General features: G+C 39.0%; 1 protein-coding gene across 4 annotated transcripts in view; it reads left to right on the top strand.

Annotated features, from left to right (window-relative positions):
• Nucleotides 1–17,043, top strand: part of DMXL2 (Dmx like 2) — a 166,703-nt gene extending 149,660 nt beyond the window's left edge. The window contains exons 32-44 of one of the 4 annotated variants that reach the window (XM_008143148.3): nt 583–784; nt 1,555–1,672; nt 5,265–5,327; nt 6,345–6,431; nt 6,513–6,634; nt 7,702–7,840; nt 9,731–9,791; nt 9,928–10,055; nt 10,873–10,950; nt 12,801–12,892; nt 13,581–13,633; nt 14,755–14,972; nt 15,669–17,043. In XM_008143148.3, the coding sequence (XP_008141370.1) occupies nt 583–784; nt 1,555–1,672; nt 5,265–5,327; nt 6,345–6,431; nt 6,513–6,634; nt 7,702–7,840; nt 9,731–9,791; nt 9,928–10,055; nt 10,873–10,950; nt 12,801–12,892; nt 13,581–13,633; nt 14,755–14,972; nt 15,669–15,878 (1,571 nt within the window). In that variant the 3' untranslated portion in view covers nt 15,879–17,043. Of the gene's footprint in view, nt 1–582; nt 785–1,554; nt 1,755–5,264; nt 5,328–6,344; nt 6,432–6,512; nt 6,635–7,701; nt 7,841–9,730; nt 9,792–9,927; nt 10,056–10,872; nt 10,951–12,800; nt 12,893–13,580; nt 13,634–14,754; nt 14,973–15,668 lie in introns of those variants that run through there. The other 3 variants (XM_008143149.3, XM_054716228.1, XM_054716227.1) reach the window with 3 other exon arrangements.
• The last annotated feature ends 875 nt before the right edge of the window (nt 17,044–17,918 follow it).

Below are 17,918 nucleotides of genomic sequence, written 5' to 3' on the forward strand. Positions count from 1 at the left end.
GGCATTTGGTGCTAAAAAAAAATTACTACATTGGAGCTTTAAGAGGTCTTGTTTATTTTACACTCCAGTCTATGGTTTTAATACATAGCAAGAATTGCTATCTTCCTAGGAAGTTGAAATATAAAGCAAAAAACTAGACTGGAGAAACTAGACATTTCCTCGGATCATTTTAGAGAGCTGGCTTTTGCTTTGTTGAAAGCATTAAGAATCCAAATGATACCAGTGTGGCTCAGTTGATTGAGCATCAGTCATCCTGTGCACCAAAAAGTCACTGGTTCGATTTTGGGTCAGGGCACATACCTAGGTTGTGGACTTGATCCCCGGTAAGGAGTGTGTAGGAGGCAGCCAATTGGTGTTTCGCTCTCACATTGAAGTTTCTCTCTCTCTTCCCTCTCCCTTCCTCTCTCTCAAAAAAAGAAAAAAATCTTTTAAAAAAATCTAAATGGTATTAGATTAACATTTTTAGACTTATTTGTACTAGTATATTCAGAAGTTTTGCCTGTAAATTCAGGTTTGATAAATATGTGGATGATGACCAACATTTTTTATCAAAATAAAATGACATATTCTATCACTTTGTAGAGTTGCCTGTAACATCACCATTAGGTATTGCTGTGATTAAAAACTTGGAGAATTGGGAACACATCTTGCAAGAGAAAATGGATCAATTTGAAGGTCCACCCCCTAACTATATCAACACATATCCAACTGACCTATCAGCAGGAGCTGGACCAGCTATTCTTCGAAATAAAGCAATGCTAGATCCTGAAAATACTCCGTTCAAGTAAGAATGCTTTTTATATGTCTTCCTGGGAGACAGTGTGGCAAAATATGCCAATAGCCTCAAAACATTCATAACTTTGAACCTGCAATTCTATTTCTAGCAAAATACACTAAGGAAACATAAGAAATCTTGTTAGAAGATTATTTTTCCCAGGATTACCTATAATTCAGTAAGCATTACTTTTATATTCAGGGAAAAACCTTTATTACTATTTTTGTTTTTTTAAGAACTCTTACAGAAATTCTTTGAGGTAATCTACATATGCAAACCTGATGCTACTGTACTGACCTTTTGTCAGTAATTTAATAGTAAGCACATTGTTCTTCATAGATGCTGTGATCAGTGAAATGTTCATCTGGGTCCCTATCCTAAACGGCATGCTTTTTCTCTTGAAGCAGCTGGCCCTGATTAAGAGCATTGCTCATAAGCTTAAAGAGCAGGGTTTTTTAGCTTGTTAGGAGGTTAGAAATGAAATTTATGACTATCTTTATTGGTGATATGCTTTTAACCAATAGAACCAACCTAATGTATGATTTTAAAAGACTAGGAGATTCATTTGACTCTCAGCTCAATCTCTTCATTCAGAGAACCTGTAATTAGATAATTAATTGCTATATTTTTTAGAAAAATTAAAAATGAAATTACAAAATTTTGTTAAGTTTAATGCTGTAACTTCTTTGCTATAGATAATGGAAGTTTTTAAAAAAGTACCTGTAAATGTGAAACATTTTCTGTAGACTGAAAGAGTGGTATGTTGATTGTTTTACTAGATCCCGGGATTCCTCTGCACTTCCAGTCAAACGACTTTGGCATTTCCTTGTTAAACAAGAAGTCCTTCAAGAGACATTTATTAGATATATTTTCACTAAGAAAAGAAAGCAGAGTGAGGTATTTTGAAAAAAAAAAATCATTTTTCTGTTGTAATTTTTGTTTAGTTTTCTTTAATATTTCTAATGGAGTGAGTGCTTGATTTGAGATTTATTTTTTGGTTGGAACTTACTATCTTTAATACATCATGGGTAATAGTTTACCAAACTACAATAAATTATATTAAGGTTAAAAACTTACAATTTTCATTTCATAGCAATAAAACAATATAGGTTCCTTGATAAATCATGTATACTCAAGTGAAATTTGGTACTTCTTTTATAGTATTTGCCATTGGGCTTTTCCATTTGATAAAGATTTTGATGGATGGTTTAGAGAATTTAATATATAAATGAGTGTGCTCTGTATTATAATTCTCTGAATATCATTTAATTGAAAATACAACGTAGCCCTTTAAAAGCATTTTATTTACTTAGCATTTAAAAATGAACAAGATAAATTTTAGAAGCAACAAATTCAGAGAATAAATTATTTAAATAACAAATTCAAAATGAAGGAAGATGGCTTTTACAACGTTGGACAGAGGAGAGGTTCTACATTGCATGGTTAACCTAAATGTAAATTAATAATGTGATACCATTCAGGATTTAAGAAGTCTCAGGAGTTTGGGAGACTGGCACTGTGAAACTTAAAATGATCTCTTCCTTATACAAGGCGGGGTCCATATATCTTTTATATGAGCATTTCAGTTTATTTGGCCACTTAATGACGTAATGGGCAGTTTGGATTGTGTTCTCAGGATAGTGTGTCAGGTATGATTAAAGATTTGGCAAACAGAATTTATAAGAAAAGAAGATGAATTATATTTCACTTAGGAAAGTGAAAACCGAGAGGGACAGTCCACACGATTTCGTTTCCCAAGGTAAATTAGAAAGTTGCTTCTCAGTTTTCCCCGTACCTAGGGCAGCAGAACCTGCCGAGCTCATCACCCACCTACCTGATGGTAATGGTGGTCAGCCCTCGTGAAGTCTTTTATTTTCTCTGTGGATTTAAAATGTGTGTACTTAAGTAGGAATTGGGGGATTGAACTACAGAGATTTTTTTAAAAGTCTTTTTTGATAATAAACAATAAACCCTGATGGTATTGAAATTATTGATGTAGGATTTGTTAGGGGATCAGAGCCAAATTCATTTCTTCTTTTATTTAGTCCACTGTTTACACCATGTTCTATAGTGATGCTGAGTCCAAATGCCATAAAAATAATCTAAGAAATAGATTTAAAAAATAGATACTTGTTTAATTAGGGGTTTCTTATTCACAGAAAACTAGTTCATTGAAGGATCTGTTTTCTGTGTATTTAGTTCTTCAAATTACTAAACATAATGACTTATTGAAGATATGCTTTAATTATTCATAAGGTTTGTAGCAGTTTGATTGAGTTGGATTGTTACGAGTCTCAGATTACTGTGGGAATCCAGGGGTCAAGGTTGTTTGGACCCTCAGACTCTTGTCTTGCCCTTGCCCTTCAGGTTCTGTTTTTTCCCTCTTCCTTAACTAAGCCTCCCCCCATCCTTTATACCCCCTCAGTCTCCGTGCTCTTGGGATCAAATGTGTGTTACCTGCTATTTTTGTACCAGCCTAGGGTCTCCATGGACAGGGAGGTAGGACAGAGATAAATAGAACATTTCTTAAAATGCTATGTAAGAATTGGTTGGCTCTACGGAAGGGAAGTACATAGCTGGGAGTTTGGATGGGAGAAGAATTTTTATCATGTACCTTTTTGTTTGTTTTGTTGTTGTTAATCCTCATCGGAGGTTATTTTCTGAGAGAGTAGAAGGGAGGGAGAGAAACACATCGATTGGTTGCCTCTCACGTGCTCCCTGATGGGCTGGGGATTGAACCTGCAAGAGTACTGTGGGACCCTCAACCCAGGTACGCACCCTTGACTGGGAATCAGGCCTGCAACCCTTCCGTGGGCAAGCTGGTGCTCTAACCATTGAACTACTGGCCAGGGCTTCTTTTGTAACTTGAGTTTTAAATTGTTGAATGAAATTCTGTCCAGTGCTGTCAAGTAGAATTTTCTGTGACAATGGAAATTTGTCTCTTCTGTACTAGTAGTCACCAGTCACAAATGGTTATTGAGCAGCTAAAATGTGGCTGGTGTGACTGAGGAACTGAAGTTTTAATTGTATTTAATTCAAATTTAAGTAGCCACATATGTTTAGTGGCCACTGTATGAAATCTCATAGATCTGCTGAAAAGTTGTTTGCATTAGGGAAAAAACGTTAAAGCTGTTAAGACAAAACATAAACTGGTCACTAATTTCAGAAATGTGCAGCATTATTAAAACCACCCACCTACTCGCCCTGGCCAGTGTGCTCCGTTGGTTGGGTGTCCCATGCACTGAAAGGTTGTGGGTTCTATCCTGAGTCAGGTTGAGGCCAGTAGTGGTGGCGGTGGAGAGGGAGAGGGAATGGGTTCTCGCTCACATCCATGTTTCTCTCTCTAAAAAAATCAATGAAAATATGTCCTCCGTTGAGGATTAAAAAACAAACTACCCATCTACTAAGAGAGTTTTATCTTTTAAAATCATTAAATAGGATTTTGGTAACCAATAAATTTGGTAAGTTTACTGGATTAGTAAAATTGGCAAACTAATCCTAAAAGTGCTAACATGCTGGCTAATTAAAAAAAAAAAGACTTAATAAAATTCTTCTGAAAAATGCTGAAATTTTAGACGAATTCACATGGAAGTTTAACTCATTGGCTATATTAAGAATATTTCACAAAACAGGTGTTGGTGAAATTGATCAATGTGACAGACTCAGCTACGTGATACAGGCAAATAGTTGCTCTGCAGTTTGGCCCCGGCACAGGTTTCCTCCTTCACTGTCAGGTGCAGCAGCCCCAGAGCAGCTGCTGACGGCAGGGGCAGAGAATTTGGCCCTTTCAGCTTTAAGTGAAACAGCCACTTTAGGAGTGTATTGCTCTGATCAAACCTTCAGAGGTTTCCACAACAGAGCAGAAGTATTACTTCTAACTGTAGCCATTCCTAATGACTCTGTCATCAACCAGCACTCATTTTATGCCTCATTTTATGAAACATTTACTTCCGAGGAGAAAAGTCCTTGATTAAGTAAATGGTTGATGTGAATTCTAATCCCTGTCTCTTCATGGATATATTCCTTGTGAGAGTAAAATAATTATCAGTACTTTCGATCTGTGTTTAGAAGTTAGTTTTAATTTTAATTTGAAAGAAAGCCCTATAGGATAGGAATCTAGGTATTATAGAATGCATCTGTTTGTACAAGTAAGTTTTATTTTTAGAGATTACAGTTTAAGTTAGAACTTTAAGTTATATAACTGATATACAAATAACTAGTTTTTATTTTGAAATAGTTTTTTATATATGTAACAGTTACATTAACTTTAATTTTGCCTGGTTTGCTTTGTGTTGTGTTTATCTGATAACATCACATTTTACTCGGTTTAATTTCTTTCATGACTTTTTGCTTTGAAAAGGAAACCTTGCAAATTCATTTTTACCATCTTTAAGTGATGGAGTAACCATTTCAGTTTGAAATTTTTCATTCTCTTTATAATTTTGTTTCACGCATGGCTTTGTGTTTGTGACGGTGTGGTGTTATTTAGTCTGTAGAAGAACATGTGGAGCATGTCAAACAAAACTCCGTAGCAGAAGATTGCCACAGCAAGGTAGTATTCCAAGCTCTTGTATTTAGCTCATTCTTTCAAGTGCAAGGAACTAATGCCTGATCTCTAATACTAACCATGACCTGCCCAGTTGGTCAGAGTACTCATTGCACACCTCAGTGACACACGGTAGGAAAAGCTGCACTAGGTCTGGCTCTCCCTGCCACTGGTTCTTCTCTTTCCTGCTTTCTGTTCCACCTCTACTTAGGTCACTTTTTCCAGTCTGTTCTTAAACATGATTGTATATCTATCTTCTTCTTTTTATAAGTTATTATTGATTTCAGAGAGAGGAAGGGAGAGGGAGAGAGAAATAGAAATATCAATGATGAGAATCATTGATTGGCTGCCTTCTGCACGTCCCCTGCTGGGGTTCAAGCCCACAACCCAGGCATATGTCCTGAGTGAGAAATGAACCGTGACCTCCTGGTTCTTGGGTCAATCCTCAACCACTGAGCCACACCAGCTGGCTCTATCTTTCTTCTTGATTCTGCCTCTTCTTTCCTTCCTGTCACCTTTGACCCTAAGCCACTGCACCTTCCTCTCATTAATTTCCTTCATTCCTTTCTATTTTTCTTTCCAACTTCTCCTTAGTCCTGTCTCATCACCTTTATTTAACGTTTCATTTCTTATGTGACTCCTTTGTCTTTCTGTCTTTTTTCCTTCACTTGTTCCTCTTATGTATACACATTCTTATTACAGTATCTTTGCACTCTTTTGGAAGAGGTAAGAGAGACATATTACTGCCGTAAATACTAGTGAAAATTGTGCTAGCTATCTTTTATGACAGTTAATCAGTATCTTATAATCAGAATGGAAATATTTGTAATTGGATGATTACAGGGCATCAGCGAATTTAAGCTAATTCCAAAGCTAATTTCAACACAGTAAAATTACTAGTACCTTTTTACTTACTGCTGCTGCTGCATTTTCTCCTTATTCTTTTTTTAATGTTGTGGGGAGTGCAGATCTCTGCATAGAGCTGTGCTGCAACAACTATAATTGCCAACAAATGTTTTGCAGGTTGAAGCTGATCTGGGTTATCCAGGTGGAAAGGCAAAAATAATTCATAAGGAATCAGACATGATTATGGCATTTTCTATTAACAAGGTAAAAGCTTTAGTCATTATAAAGAATGTTGTTCTTTTTAGTGAAATTGACTGAATTATTGACTCTGCCTTTGCTTTACAGGCAAACTATAATGAAATTGTTTTGGCTTCAACACATGATGTACAAGAACTCGATGTTACTTCTCTACTAGCCTGTCAGTCATACATGTGGATTGGAGAAGAGTATGACAGAGAATCCAAAAGGTTGGATTGTGTTACGTAGTCAATTTTAAATGTAGTTTTCTTCAAAAGGTTAAATGTTTTTGCACATGATTTGAATTATCTAGATTAAAAAAGTGTATTTTTATCTACCTTCATTTGGGTAGGAGACAAACATAAGCAAATTACTCATACTTGTTCCATTAGACCCTGAAGTATTCTTTGAGTCGGAATAATCCCCAACACCAAAGTCTAATGTTGACAATTGCTACTTTGACATTTAACTCCAAAGAAATGCCAGGAATTATACAATATTCAGTAAATTCAGCTGATCTGGATAATGAAAGCAAAAGGCCGTATACACAAATATATTCATTAGACTGATGAAGCATATTCACTGAGTAATTTCCAGTGTTTCTTCTTATCTCCTTATAAGCATACCTTTTTTTACAGATAAAAATGTGGACACTGCACCAAACGTTTTGTAACACTTTCCTTTTTGGGGTTTCTCCTCCACGTTTGCCCTCCCTCTTGCTTTTTTCCAGACTCTCGAAAATTTTATATGCTTGGGAATGGTGCCATGATAACCTTTCTCCTGTTCTGTTGAGTTTTCTATTTTGTCAGTATATAATATAACTAGATTTCACTATCACACTTCAGGGTAGATATAACCATGTAATGTGATATAGTCCATCATAAAAATTACTTTAACATTTTTATGTGATAATTAGTATCTTACTCTTAAGAAATCTTTAAAATCAAATTTCTTTAAAATGTATGAATTTGATACATGGGATTACTGTACTTGAAAAAGAACATATACTCTTTTTCTAAAAAGAAAATCTCTATTAAATATTCCAAAACAAACATTTGTTCCAACTTGTGTAATAATAAATTTATCACTGAGCAACATTTGACTAATTTATATTTGGCTAATGGAAAAAGTGAACCAGAAAGAAAATTGGTTATGATTAGGACATATACTTAAGTTTTCCTCATGGATATTTATTTATTTTTAAATAAAGACTGTCCTATGTGTACATAAGTTCTATAATTGGAATGTGTTAAGAGAGAAAGGAATTTTCACAATAACACATATTTGTTTTTCACAGTTCAGATGATATTGATTATCGTGGTTCCACTACAACTCTTCATCAACCCAGTACATCAGCCTACTCAGCAAATCCAACACATCCACTTTCATCTCTGCCCTGGCTGGGCAGTGGACAGACTAGCACTGGAGCTAGTGTGGTATGTCATTTAATATTAGATGTAGTTTTTGGATATGGACTTCCTCAAAATAAGTTGAAATCACTTTGACCTAGGAATGATCCAAAAGATTAGGGCAGTGATCAGTTAGACCATCCTATCTAATAAAAGAGTAATATGCAAATTGACCATACCTCCGCTACACCCACAAGCCACACCCACCAGCCAATCAGGATTGAGGATGCAAATTAACCCAACCAAGATGGCTGTGGCCACGGAGCGAGCAGGAGGCTTGGGTTTCCCCGGTAATGGAGGAAGCCAAGCTTTCAGCACACCTTGGCCGGCCTAGGCCTCCACTCAAGGCTACAAAGTTTCAATTGTAGAAGATAAATAAATCCCAAAAAAAATGGCGGCAGCCACGGATCTGGAGAGAGCAGGAGGCTTGAGTTGCCCCCGGTGATGCAGGAAGTCAAGCTTTCCGCACACCCTGGCCGGCCTAGGCCTCCACTCAAGGCTACAGAGTTTCAATTATAGAAGATAAATAAATCCCAGCAAAAATGGCTGCATCCAGGGAGCAAGCAGGAGGCTTGGCTCCGCTCAAGGCTACAAAGTTTCAATTATAGAAGATAGATAAATCCCCGATACCAGGGCCTCCGCTTGGGTCGCTGGGGGCCGTGGCCGGCCTGCAAACCACCACAGGCCCCTTGCCTAGGCTGCCCCATGCCCCAAGGGAACCCCTCACCCTGATCCAGGACACCCTTCAGGGCAAACCAGCTGGCCCCCACCCGTGCACCAGGCCTCTAGGCTATCTAATAAAAGAGTAATCTGCAAATTGACCATCACTCCAACACACAAGATTGCTGCCCCATGTGGACACAAGATGGCCACCACAAGATGGCTGGAGAGGGCAGTTGGGAGGGACCAGGCCTGTAAGGAAGGGCAGTTGTGGGCGATCAGGCCAGGAGGGGAGGGCAGTTGGGAGGGACCAGGCCTGTAAGGGAGGGCAGTTGGGGGCGATCAAGCCTGCAGGGGAGGGCAGTTAGGGGTGACCAGGCCTGCAGGGGAGGGCAATTAGGGGCAAACAGGCTGGCAGGGGAGCCATTAGGCATCAATCAGGCTGGCAGGGGAGTGGTTAGGGTGTGATCAGGCTGGCAGGCAGAAGTGGTTAGGGGCAATCAGGAAGGCAGGCAGGCGATCAGTTGGGAGTGAGCAGTCCTGGATTGTGAGAGGGATGTCCAACTGCCTGTTTAGGCCCGGTCCTGGTAGGATCGGGCCTAACCAGGCAGTCGGAAATCCCTCAAGGGGTCCCAGATTGGAGAGGGTGCGGGCTGGGCTGAGGGGCAACCCCCCTAGTGTACGAATTTTGTGCACCGGGCCTCTAGTATAATAAAAAAATCTAACATACTGTGAGTTTCTGTGTCAGGTGCATGCTTTTTCTCACAACAACCCTAGGTGGGAGGTGCTGTTATTATCCCCCATTATCATTTTATAGATGAGTAAACTGAGAGGCACAGAGTGAAAAAGCAGAGTCAACAAGAATTCATGTTTACTCTAAGTGTGAAAGCGCATCAGTAGCATTGCTAGTCATTATAGTTGAAGGGGTCCCATTCTCATGTTCTGTGAAGACCCTGGAGATACTCATTGTCTTCAGGGAGGGGCACTTGGAGGAGAATCCCCTTTATCACTAGATGAAGTGCCTGGTGTCCTCACCGTGCACACGGCCGGGGCTCTGCCAGGAAGTGACTTGCTTCCACAGGCTGTTCAGACAAGTGTCAGACATTAGTGGTTCAGAAAATCCACAACAGGGTTTATTTCAGTGATTAGCCAGTTGTAAAGAATAAATGTTATCAGGATTAGAGTTGGCATGAATCATATCCCTCCTCACCTCTTCTGTTATGCACAAAATAAATTCATTTTTATTTTCTTTTAAAGCTTATGAAAAGGAATCTACATAATGTTAAGAGAATGACCTCACACCCTGTCCATCAATACTGTAAGTCTTTTATTTATGGTCCAAAGATTGTAAACAGCCTCTATCATTTTGAAATTGTTTTATAGAATGGAAGATATTGGACCTCTTTCTTTAGCTTCTTTATTTCTTATCTTTTGCCTTTCCTCTGGTGTTTCAGATCTTACAGGTGCTCAGGATGGCAGTGTACGCATGTTTGAATGGACACGACCTCAGCAACTTGTCTGTTTCCGCCAAGCCGGCAATGCAAGAGTAACCAGACTATATTTTAATTCTCAAGGCAACAAGGTTAGTTCTTGGGGATTACTGCTAAACTCATCTGAAAATAATTGTGGATGTTCATGAGGATATGGTTAGTAAAACCACATCTGAAAGCAAATTCAGTGACCCTGTATTTAGCCGAGCAGGTAGTTTGTTGGTGTCTCTTTACCCCCTTGTCTCCCAATAACAGTATAAATTCACAAAATTTTGTATGGCTTAGTTCAGTGGTCGGCAAACTCATTAGCCAACAGAGTGGCAAACGGCGGCTCGTGAGCCGCAGTTTGTGGACCGCTGGCTTAGCTAAGTTATCCTCCTAAAGACACTAGGTGTTCTGAGCGGGTAAAGGACTCTTGAGTGTGTTGGTGGTCCTATAAGCACATTCAGGCACCTGAGAGAAATCTTCCAGTTTCTCACTGAATTGTACTACAGAATATTGGAGGAAAACAGTAAAATAGGTGTGGGAAAGTATTTAAAAGATAGCAGGCCATGACTGGGTGGCTCAGTTATTTGGAGCGTGTCCCTACACAGGAAGGTGGCGGGTTCGATTCCCGGTCAGGGCACATGCCTGAGGTTGTGGGTTTGATCCTCAGTTGGGATGCGTATGGGAAGCAACCAATAGATTTCTCTCTCTCTCAAGTCAATAAACATATCCTCAAGTGAGGATTTTTTTAAAAAGGTGGTAAGGTATTTATAGTATTTGGACCTTCTTGGGACCTATAGCAACAGAAACATACAAGTGGGCAGAATTAGGTAAGAGCAGGTTAAGGGCCTCTGGTTTCCAAATGTCCTTACCTGTGAGATGGATGCTAAGAAGCTGTGTTTAATATTTACGCCTTTTTTACAGTGTGGTGTTGCAGATGGAGAAGGTTTTCTGAGTATCTGGCAAGTAAACCAAACTGCAGCGAATCCTAAACCTTACATGGTGAGTATCACTCAGCATTCCCAGAGCGGGTAGAGGCCACTTGTTTATGGAGTGTCTGTTTCAGACAGTGAGTCTCATTGGCGGATCTGGTTGAAAAGAGACAGTCTGTCCAGCAACCACAGCCCGAACCCATCATTGCTCTGGTTTAAGACTGAAATGACCTGAAAAACAAAAACCTTGCTTTTTACAGCTGAAGGGCAACCATTATATTTGAAAAATTTCACAAGCTTTCCATTTGCATAGTCCTACACGGGATACATTTTCATTACACTTTTATCCATTTTGAAAATTCTATTTTTAATGATAGAATTTTGTAGTGATACCTATGTTAAGAATCAAACAGGTTGCAGGTACAGTCATCCCTTGGTATCTGTCGGGGATTGGTTCCAGGACCTCTGTGGGTGCTGGAATTCCTTATGTAAAATGGCTTTAGTCTTTGCATATAACCTACAGACATCCTCCTGTATATTTTAAATTATTTATAATACCTAATACAATCTAAGTTTTATGTAAATGGTACCTTTGCTATGTATTCTGAAAACAATTCCTTATTGTTTAAGGAATAATCACAAGAAAAAAGTCTGTACATGTTCAGTACTGATGTAGCCATCTCTGGCCTAATTACAGATACACACTAGCAACAGTGTAACTTTTAAAAAAAATACATATTTTTGACCTGCAGATATGGAGGGCCAACTGTATTCCAGTTTTCTCCAGAATTCTGTTTAGTAGATTATAAAATAACCAGACCCAAAAGGCTGCTGTATTCATGAACCCAAATCATACGACGCCACTTGGTGATACAGACAAGCACATTTTCACTGGGTGGGGTGAGGCAGGAGGAGAGGTGGAAAATGGTGCTCTTCTATGCAGAACTTCCGCTTCGTATATTTTGATTTTATAGTGTCTTGAACCATAGTGTCTTGAACCTCCAGGGTTTGGATAGATTCCCAAATACTTTTAAATTTTCTTTTCTATACTATACACATGTTGTTGTACATATGAAGTATTTCTCTTAAGTTGGTACACTACAGGCTGTGTCATAAAGTCTTTACAGAAATGGAAGTGATCTTGAAACTATCATTTACCTTCAGTCAGATCTATGCCATAATAATTTAAAATAGAAAAACATGTTTTATTTTAAAATACCCTGACATCCTTCTTCTGGGTCCTCACCTCCAAACTCCTACTCGTCCAGCTAATCCCACAGAAGAGTCCGCCCGACTCAGTAAATGGTCTCCACGGTGCTGAATAGCCGGGAGCTGCTTGGGGCGGCCTGAAACCTCTGGGCTATTTACTGAGTCACTCCCTTTGGATCTGGTTTTTGTAAGAACTAAACTCCACCAGGAGGTGTGGGCAGGGAGCAGGAGGTCGTAAGGCAGGTGGATGGTTACAAAGTTAACGTGACTTCCTGTTTCCGTCTATACTAGATGGGTACGTAAGAGTTTTTCTTCCTGGGTGGTTGTTTATTATGATTTATATTTTTAAAGTTTATTAAGTACATTTGAGATTTTTATCAATAAAATTGTTTGATTGGGCCCTTACTTAACCAGACCATTTAATTATATGAAGTTCATGTGCTTGGTACCTTTGCTATGTATTCTGAAAAATATAACCTTTAATTCCTCGTTTTTATCATCCCTTTCCAGTTTTAAAAATATTATTGGGTATTAGTCAAATAATATGCAAATGACTGCTAATCCTCTTACTATCACTTATTCTTTATTCTAGACTTTTAAACAACTGTTCTTAGCTCATGCATATAGTATTATATTAGCAGAACTGTGTTTTTACTGTACCAAATTTTATTGGATGTTTAGATAACATCCACTGCACTTTGTTTTCCGTAGAGTTGGCAGTGCCACAGTAAAGCCACAAGTGACTTTGCATTTATTACCTCTTCAAGTCTAGTTGCCACATCTGGACAATCCAATGACAACAGGTAGGTTGACAGAAAAGCAAAATAAGAAGTAGTTTTTTTGGCAGACAGGTATTCTTGGAGGCTTTTTCCACCCTAGGAATTCAAAACTTTCTTTGTTACATAATTCTTAGATTAGTTTTCCTTACCCTAGAGAAAAACAAAAATTACTCCAATTTAGTCTATCAATAAGCATGTATAATTATTACGTTGAAGCTACCCAGTCATTTCTTTGCATTGCTGTTAGTACTTGCATGTTCTTGAGGGTTAAAAAGCATTTGACACTCTGTAGCCATCATTCTCAACGTCATCTTTGACCTCACACAGTTTTCACTGACAGTGCACGCCTATGAATAACTTCACATCCCTGCAGCGGTCCCCCCTGCGGGTAAAGGAACACCCCTCTACTCGGGACGTCACGTCTGTTTCCCGGCAGCGGTCCTGGAAGAGGGAGGGGCTGGGGGATGAGACTGGGCAGAGGCAGGAGGAGCATGGACAGAACTGTGCAGTGTGAAAAAGATAAAATCTTAGGAGAGATATAGCCCAGTCCCAGCCGCTACCTCATTCTAGTTGAGGATCACTACTTTATAAATGTAGTGAACAAAAAAGATAAGATTCAGTAAGATATTTGACTTGAAGACAGTTTGCCCCTAGTGATGCCTTAGAACAATGATTCATGATGTAATTTTGTTATTCTTTGTTTCTTTATAAGAAATGTGTGCCTCTGGGACACTTTGATACCACCTGGAAACAGCCTCATTCATGGTGAGTAAGGCCTATGGCTTTTAATACACTCTGAAGGAATGCTTTCCTGGTTTTATTTTACCAGGGGATCTAGTCAGTGTTTTATTACATGGGTTGACGATGGAGAAATATTTAGAAGTTAACTAGAATATCTGGCTACATTGCCAAGGTAAAGATGTGTGGGCATAGAAATCCAGCTAGATGGGCATAGAAATCCAGCTAGCCTAGCGTAGCCTTCAGTTGTATTCTCGTCAGAAAATGTGGCATGGAGGGCAGTGTTACTAACAACGCTGTGTAAGGAATTAGTTGCACTGTTCATTGGTCTCAACGGAAATGAGATCTTATTTTAAAGAATTAAACATAACATAAAAGTCAACCTTACAGTAGGAGCTGGAAATAGGAGCAATACCATTTAAATATTACTTTAAGACAGTATTTTCCAAATTGGTGTCCTAATGCTCTCTCTTCCTCATGACGCTGCTGAAAGAATGCTCCAGTCAATAAGTCTGGTTAAAGCTGGGTGGATTTTTATATTTTTAGTTTTATTTTTTAAAAAATATTTTTATTTCAGAGAGGAAGGGAGAGGTAGAGACAGAAACATCAATGATGAGAGAGAATCATTGATTGGCTGCCTCTTGCACTCCCCCTACTGGAGATTGAGCCTACAACCCAGGCATGTGCCCTTGACCAGAATTGAACCTGGGACCTTTCAATCCGCAGGCTGACTCTCTATCCACTGAGCCAAACCATCTAGGGCTGGATTTTTATTTTTAACAGAAAGATTTCTCAGTCTTTTACTGTGCTTTTGTAGATTTTGAAAAGTGTAGTTGTTTCCCAACTAGGAAGAGGCCCGGTGCACAGGTGGGGGCCGGCCAGCCTGCCCTGATGGGGGCCCTCGATTGGGGTGGAGGTCCCTGCTGGGGGTGTGGGGCTGGCAGGGGCGAGGGGCCGCGGTCGTTCTGGTCATAAAGGTTGTTCCTTTTGACCATTTCGGTCTCTGGGCTTTTATTATACAGAATGATTACAGAAATTAGAATGAAAAATGTGTCTAATCTCTATTAATTTCTATATTACTTAAATGCACATTTACATGTCAGAATTGCCAAGATAGAATTTTAAAAAAGGCTCTTGTTTTTCTTCAGGTTTCACATGCCATGAGCACGGTGCCACGGTACTTCAGTATGCGCCAAAACATCAGCTCCTGATATCTGGAGGTAGGAAGGGCTGCGTCTGCCTTTTTGACATCAGGCAGAGACAGCTCATCCACACATTCCAGGCACACGACTCGGCCATTAAGGCACTGGCTCTGGATCCCTGTGAGGAATATTTTACTACAGGTTCAGCAGAAGGTAACATAAAGGTGAGTTGGTAGCAGAGGTTGGAATTTCTATAGTATGTTGTCTTTATCTGCTGTCAAGGCTGCTTGGGAAGAAAACACTCAAACCCCCACTGTGTTCTTGCAAACGAGGGCATCAAGGGAAGCTTTGCGGAGATACTGTCTCCTGACACCCTTCCTTCCTTCCTTCTCGGTGGTTCTTCCTACACTGTTGTGGTTGGGAAAACCAGATAGAGTTCTAAGGCATTTTGAGTCAAGTGTAGGAGTTTAATTAGGGCCTGGATTTTTTGGTGACATTAGTTCAGCTCCTCCTCTTTCCCACCTGTGCTCTCAGTCCCTTACTCTGTCTGTAGTCGAGGTGAGGTTTGTGGGTGAGATGGTACTGATCTTTTATATTGCGAGGGCCTAGCTTAGCGTTGGGAACATATTTAGTCAAGTTAACTTAAATATGCAGTTGAATTAAAAATGGGGTATATGTGGTTAATATGAAATTATAAGAGGATGTGAAGAGAAATTTGAAAGAAGGGACAGCAAAGTGTAAGGACAGTAGTTAATCATCTGAGTGATTTATTTCCAGGCAGCTAAGCTGTTAGGAAGAGTCAGTGGGTGGGAAAGCTGGGCCAGCAGAACAGAAGTGAAGATCATGTTTTTGCTTTTGGTTCTTTCTCTCCTTTTTTGTGTGACTTATACTTTGTTTTCACTCTCCCTCTTTTAAACCAGGTTTGGAGATTGACAGGCCATGGTCTGATTCATTCCTTTAAAAACGAACATGCTAAACAGTCCATATTCAGAAACCTTGGGGCAGGAGTCATGCATATCGACATCATCCAAGGCAATCGGTTCTTCTCCTGTGGGGCAGACGGCACTCTGAAAACGAGGGTCTTGCCCAATGCTTTTAACATCCCTACCAGGATTCTCGACATTCTATAGATTAAATATTGGAGCTTTATTTTTATAAACATTTCAATTAAAAAACACACTGCAGTAGTTATTAGGCATTTCTGCTTTCCAAGCAGTTAACATACTGAAAACAATACAGAGAATCTCTGTAGAAATTGAATCGGATTCAAGCTGAGTGTTGTGCTGAGTATCGCCTATACAGGTTGTTAGAATGACTGTGCATGTACCTTTTATCATGCTGACGTTCTTAAAAAAAATCAAACCTAGTATCATATGAAGGGTACTGTTCATTACAGCATTTATTAAACCTGATTCAGAAAACATTAGTAAGTTATAATAATGAGAAGGACCTTTGTACCAAATTAAAGGAGAAAATGTTGCTGGTTCAGGTTTTTCTTCCTATTCTTACCACTGACCGAAGCATGCCTGCAGTCTCCTCTGTTGAATGAAGGACAGTCATGAGGTATTAGAAGCTCTTGATCACCGGAGTGTGCAGTGACCAACGAGGTCGTTCCCATGCTTTCCTGCTGAATAGTTTCCTGTTAGTGTTTAAACTGAGCTACTACTGTAACTTGCAAATGAGTGCAAATTTAAATGCAACGTTTTCCTTACGATTTGCACATTCACATTGTTTGGACTGCTAGTTTTTCTATTTAAACATTTGCCTTCATGTTAGAATGTAATAACGTGAACATGACACATTTGTAATTAACCAAAACATACCAGTGTAGTACTTTTTCTTTTCATGTATTCATGATTTAACATCCACAACATTTTAAGGCTATGTTGAAACTACACCAATAGAACATTCCATATCATACTTAAAATGAATGTTAGGCTTTTTGTGGCCAGTTAATAGTTGATGACATTGGTGATATTATTTATTACCACAGCCTATTGTATAAACTATGCAGGATTAAATATTATTTGCTTGTAAAATATTAGCCAGTGTTGTTATATTTTGCTGTACCTCCTTGGTTATGACCAAAAATATGTTAAGCTATTGAAACCAATGTCTGTGTGTTTAAATGTTTACCAGCAAATTGTCTCATCATTTTAATAAGAATGCTTAATGCCTGTGCGGTAAATAGTAAAATATAATGGCATAAAAGCACTTTTCTCTGAAGGCAATGTGATGTTCAGGCTGTGCAATATGTATGTAAAAGAAAAATAAATGTAATTTGTTTGAGTTTTACCTTAGTTTGGTCTGGCATTTTTGGATAATATTAAACTGTTGGGATCATTTTACATGTGATAAATGTTTAACTTTTAGAGAACTTTTAAGCTGTTAAGAAGTTCATTCATTCACGAATATTTACTGCGTACCTTCTTCATCAGAAGCCATTCTAGGAAATGAGATACAGTGGCAACCCAAATAGAGAGGGCAGGGCGCTCAAGGTGGGGATGTAGCTGGGTAAGAACTAACCTCATTTACTGAAATGCAGACTTTGGTGCTGACGCTGAGCTGGGAATGGTGCTTATGTGGAGTGTGGAGTAGTGAGGGAAAGAAGGAGACATGCTTGAATACATGGGAACACAAATTTGGAAAAAATTGAAAACATGTACGTACACTTACCTCATTTTTGTATACAAAAACCTGCATATGTTGCATCCTCTCCATCGTTGTATATATTACACTGAAATCGCCCCAGCTAATTCAGTTGGAATCTGTAAGGTAATAGAATTTTCAAACTGAAATTTTAAAACTATTGGTAGCTGCCACTTTCCTTAAGCTATTGCTTTATAGTAATATACCATGTTACTAATTTGTGTGTTTTTTTAATTAAAAATTTAGAAGGTTTAGGTTTATAAAAAAAAATTGAGCTGCCCTGGCCAGTTTGGCTCAATGGATAAAGCGTCAGCCTGTGGACCAAAGGGTCCCGGTTCGATTCTGGTCAAGGGCACATACCTTAGTTGCAGGCTCCTCCCCGGTCTGGGTCCTGGTTGGGGCTCATGCAGGAGGCAACCAATCACATTGATGTTTCTCTCTGTCTTTCCCTCTCTCTTCCACTCTCCCTAAAAATCAATGGGAAAATATTCTCAGTTGAGGATTAACAACAAAAATAATAA

Source organism: Eptesicus fuscus, chromosome 5 (genome assembly GCF_027574615.1).
Source record: "Eptesicus fuscus isolate TK198812 chromosome 5, DD_ASM_mEF_20220401, whole genome shotgun sequence".
Taxonomy (NCBI): Eukaryota; Metazoa; Chordata; class Mammalia; order Chiroptera; family Vespertilionidae; genus Eptesicus; species Eptesicus fuscus.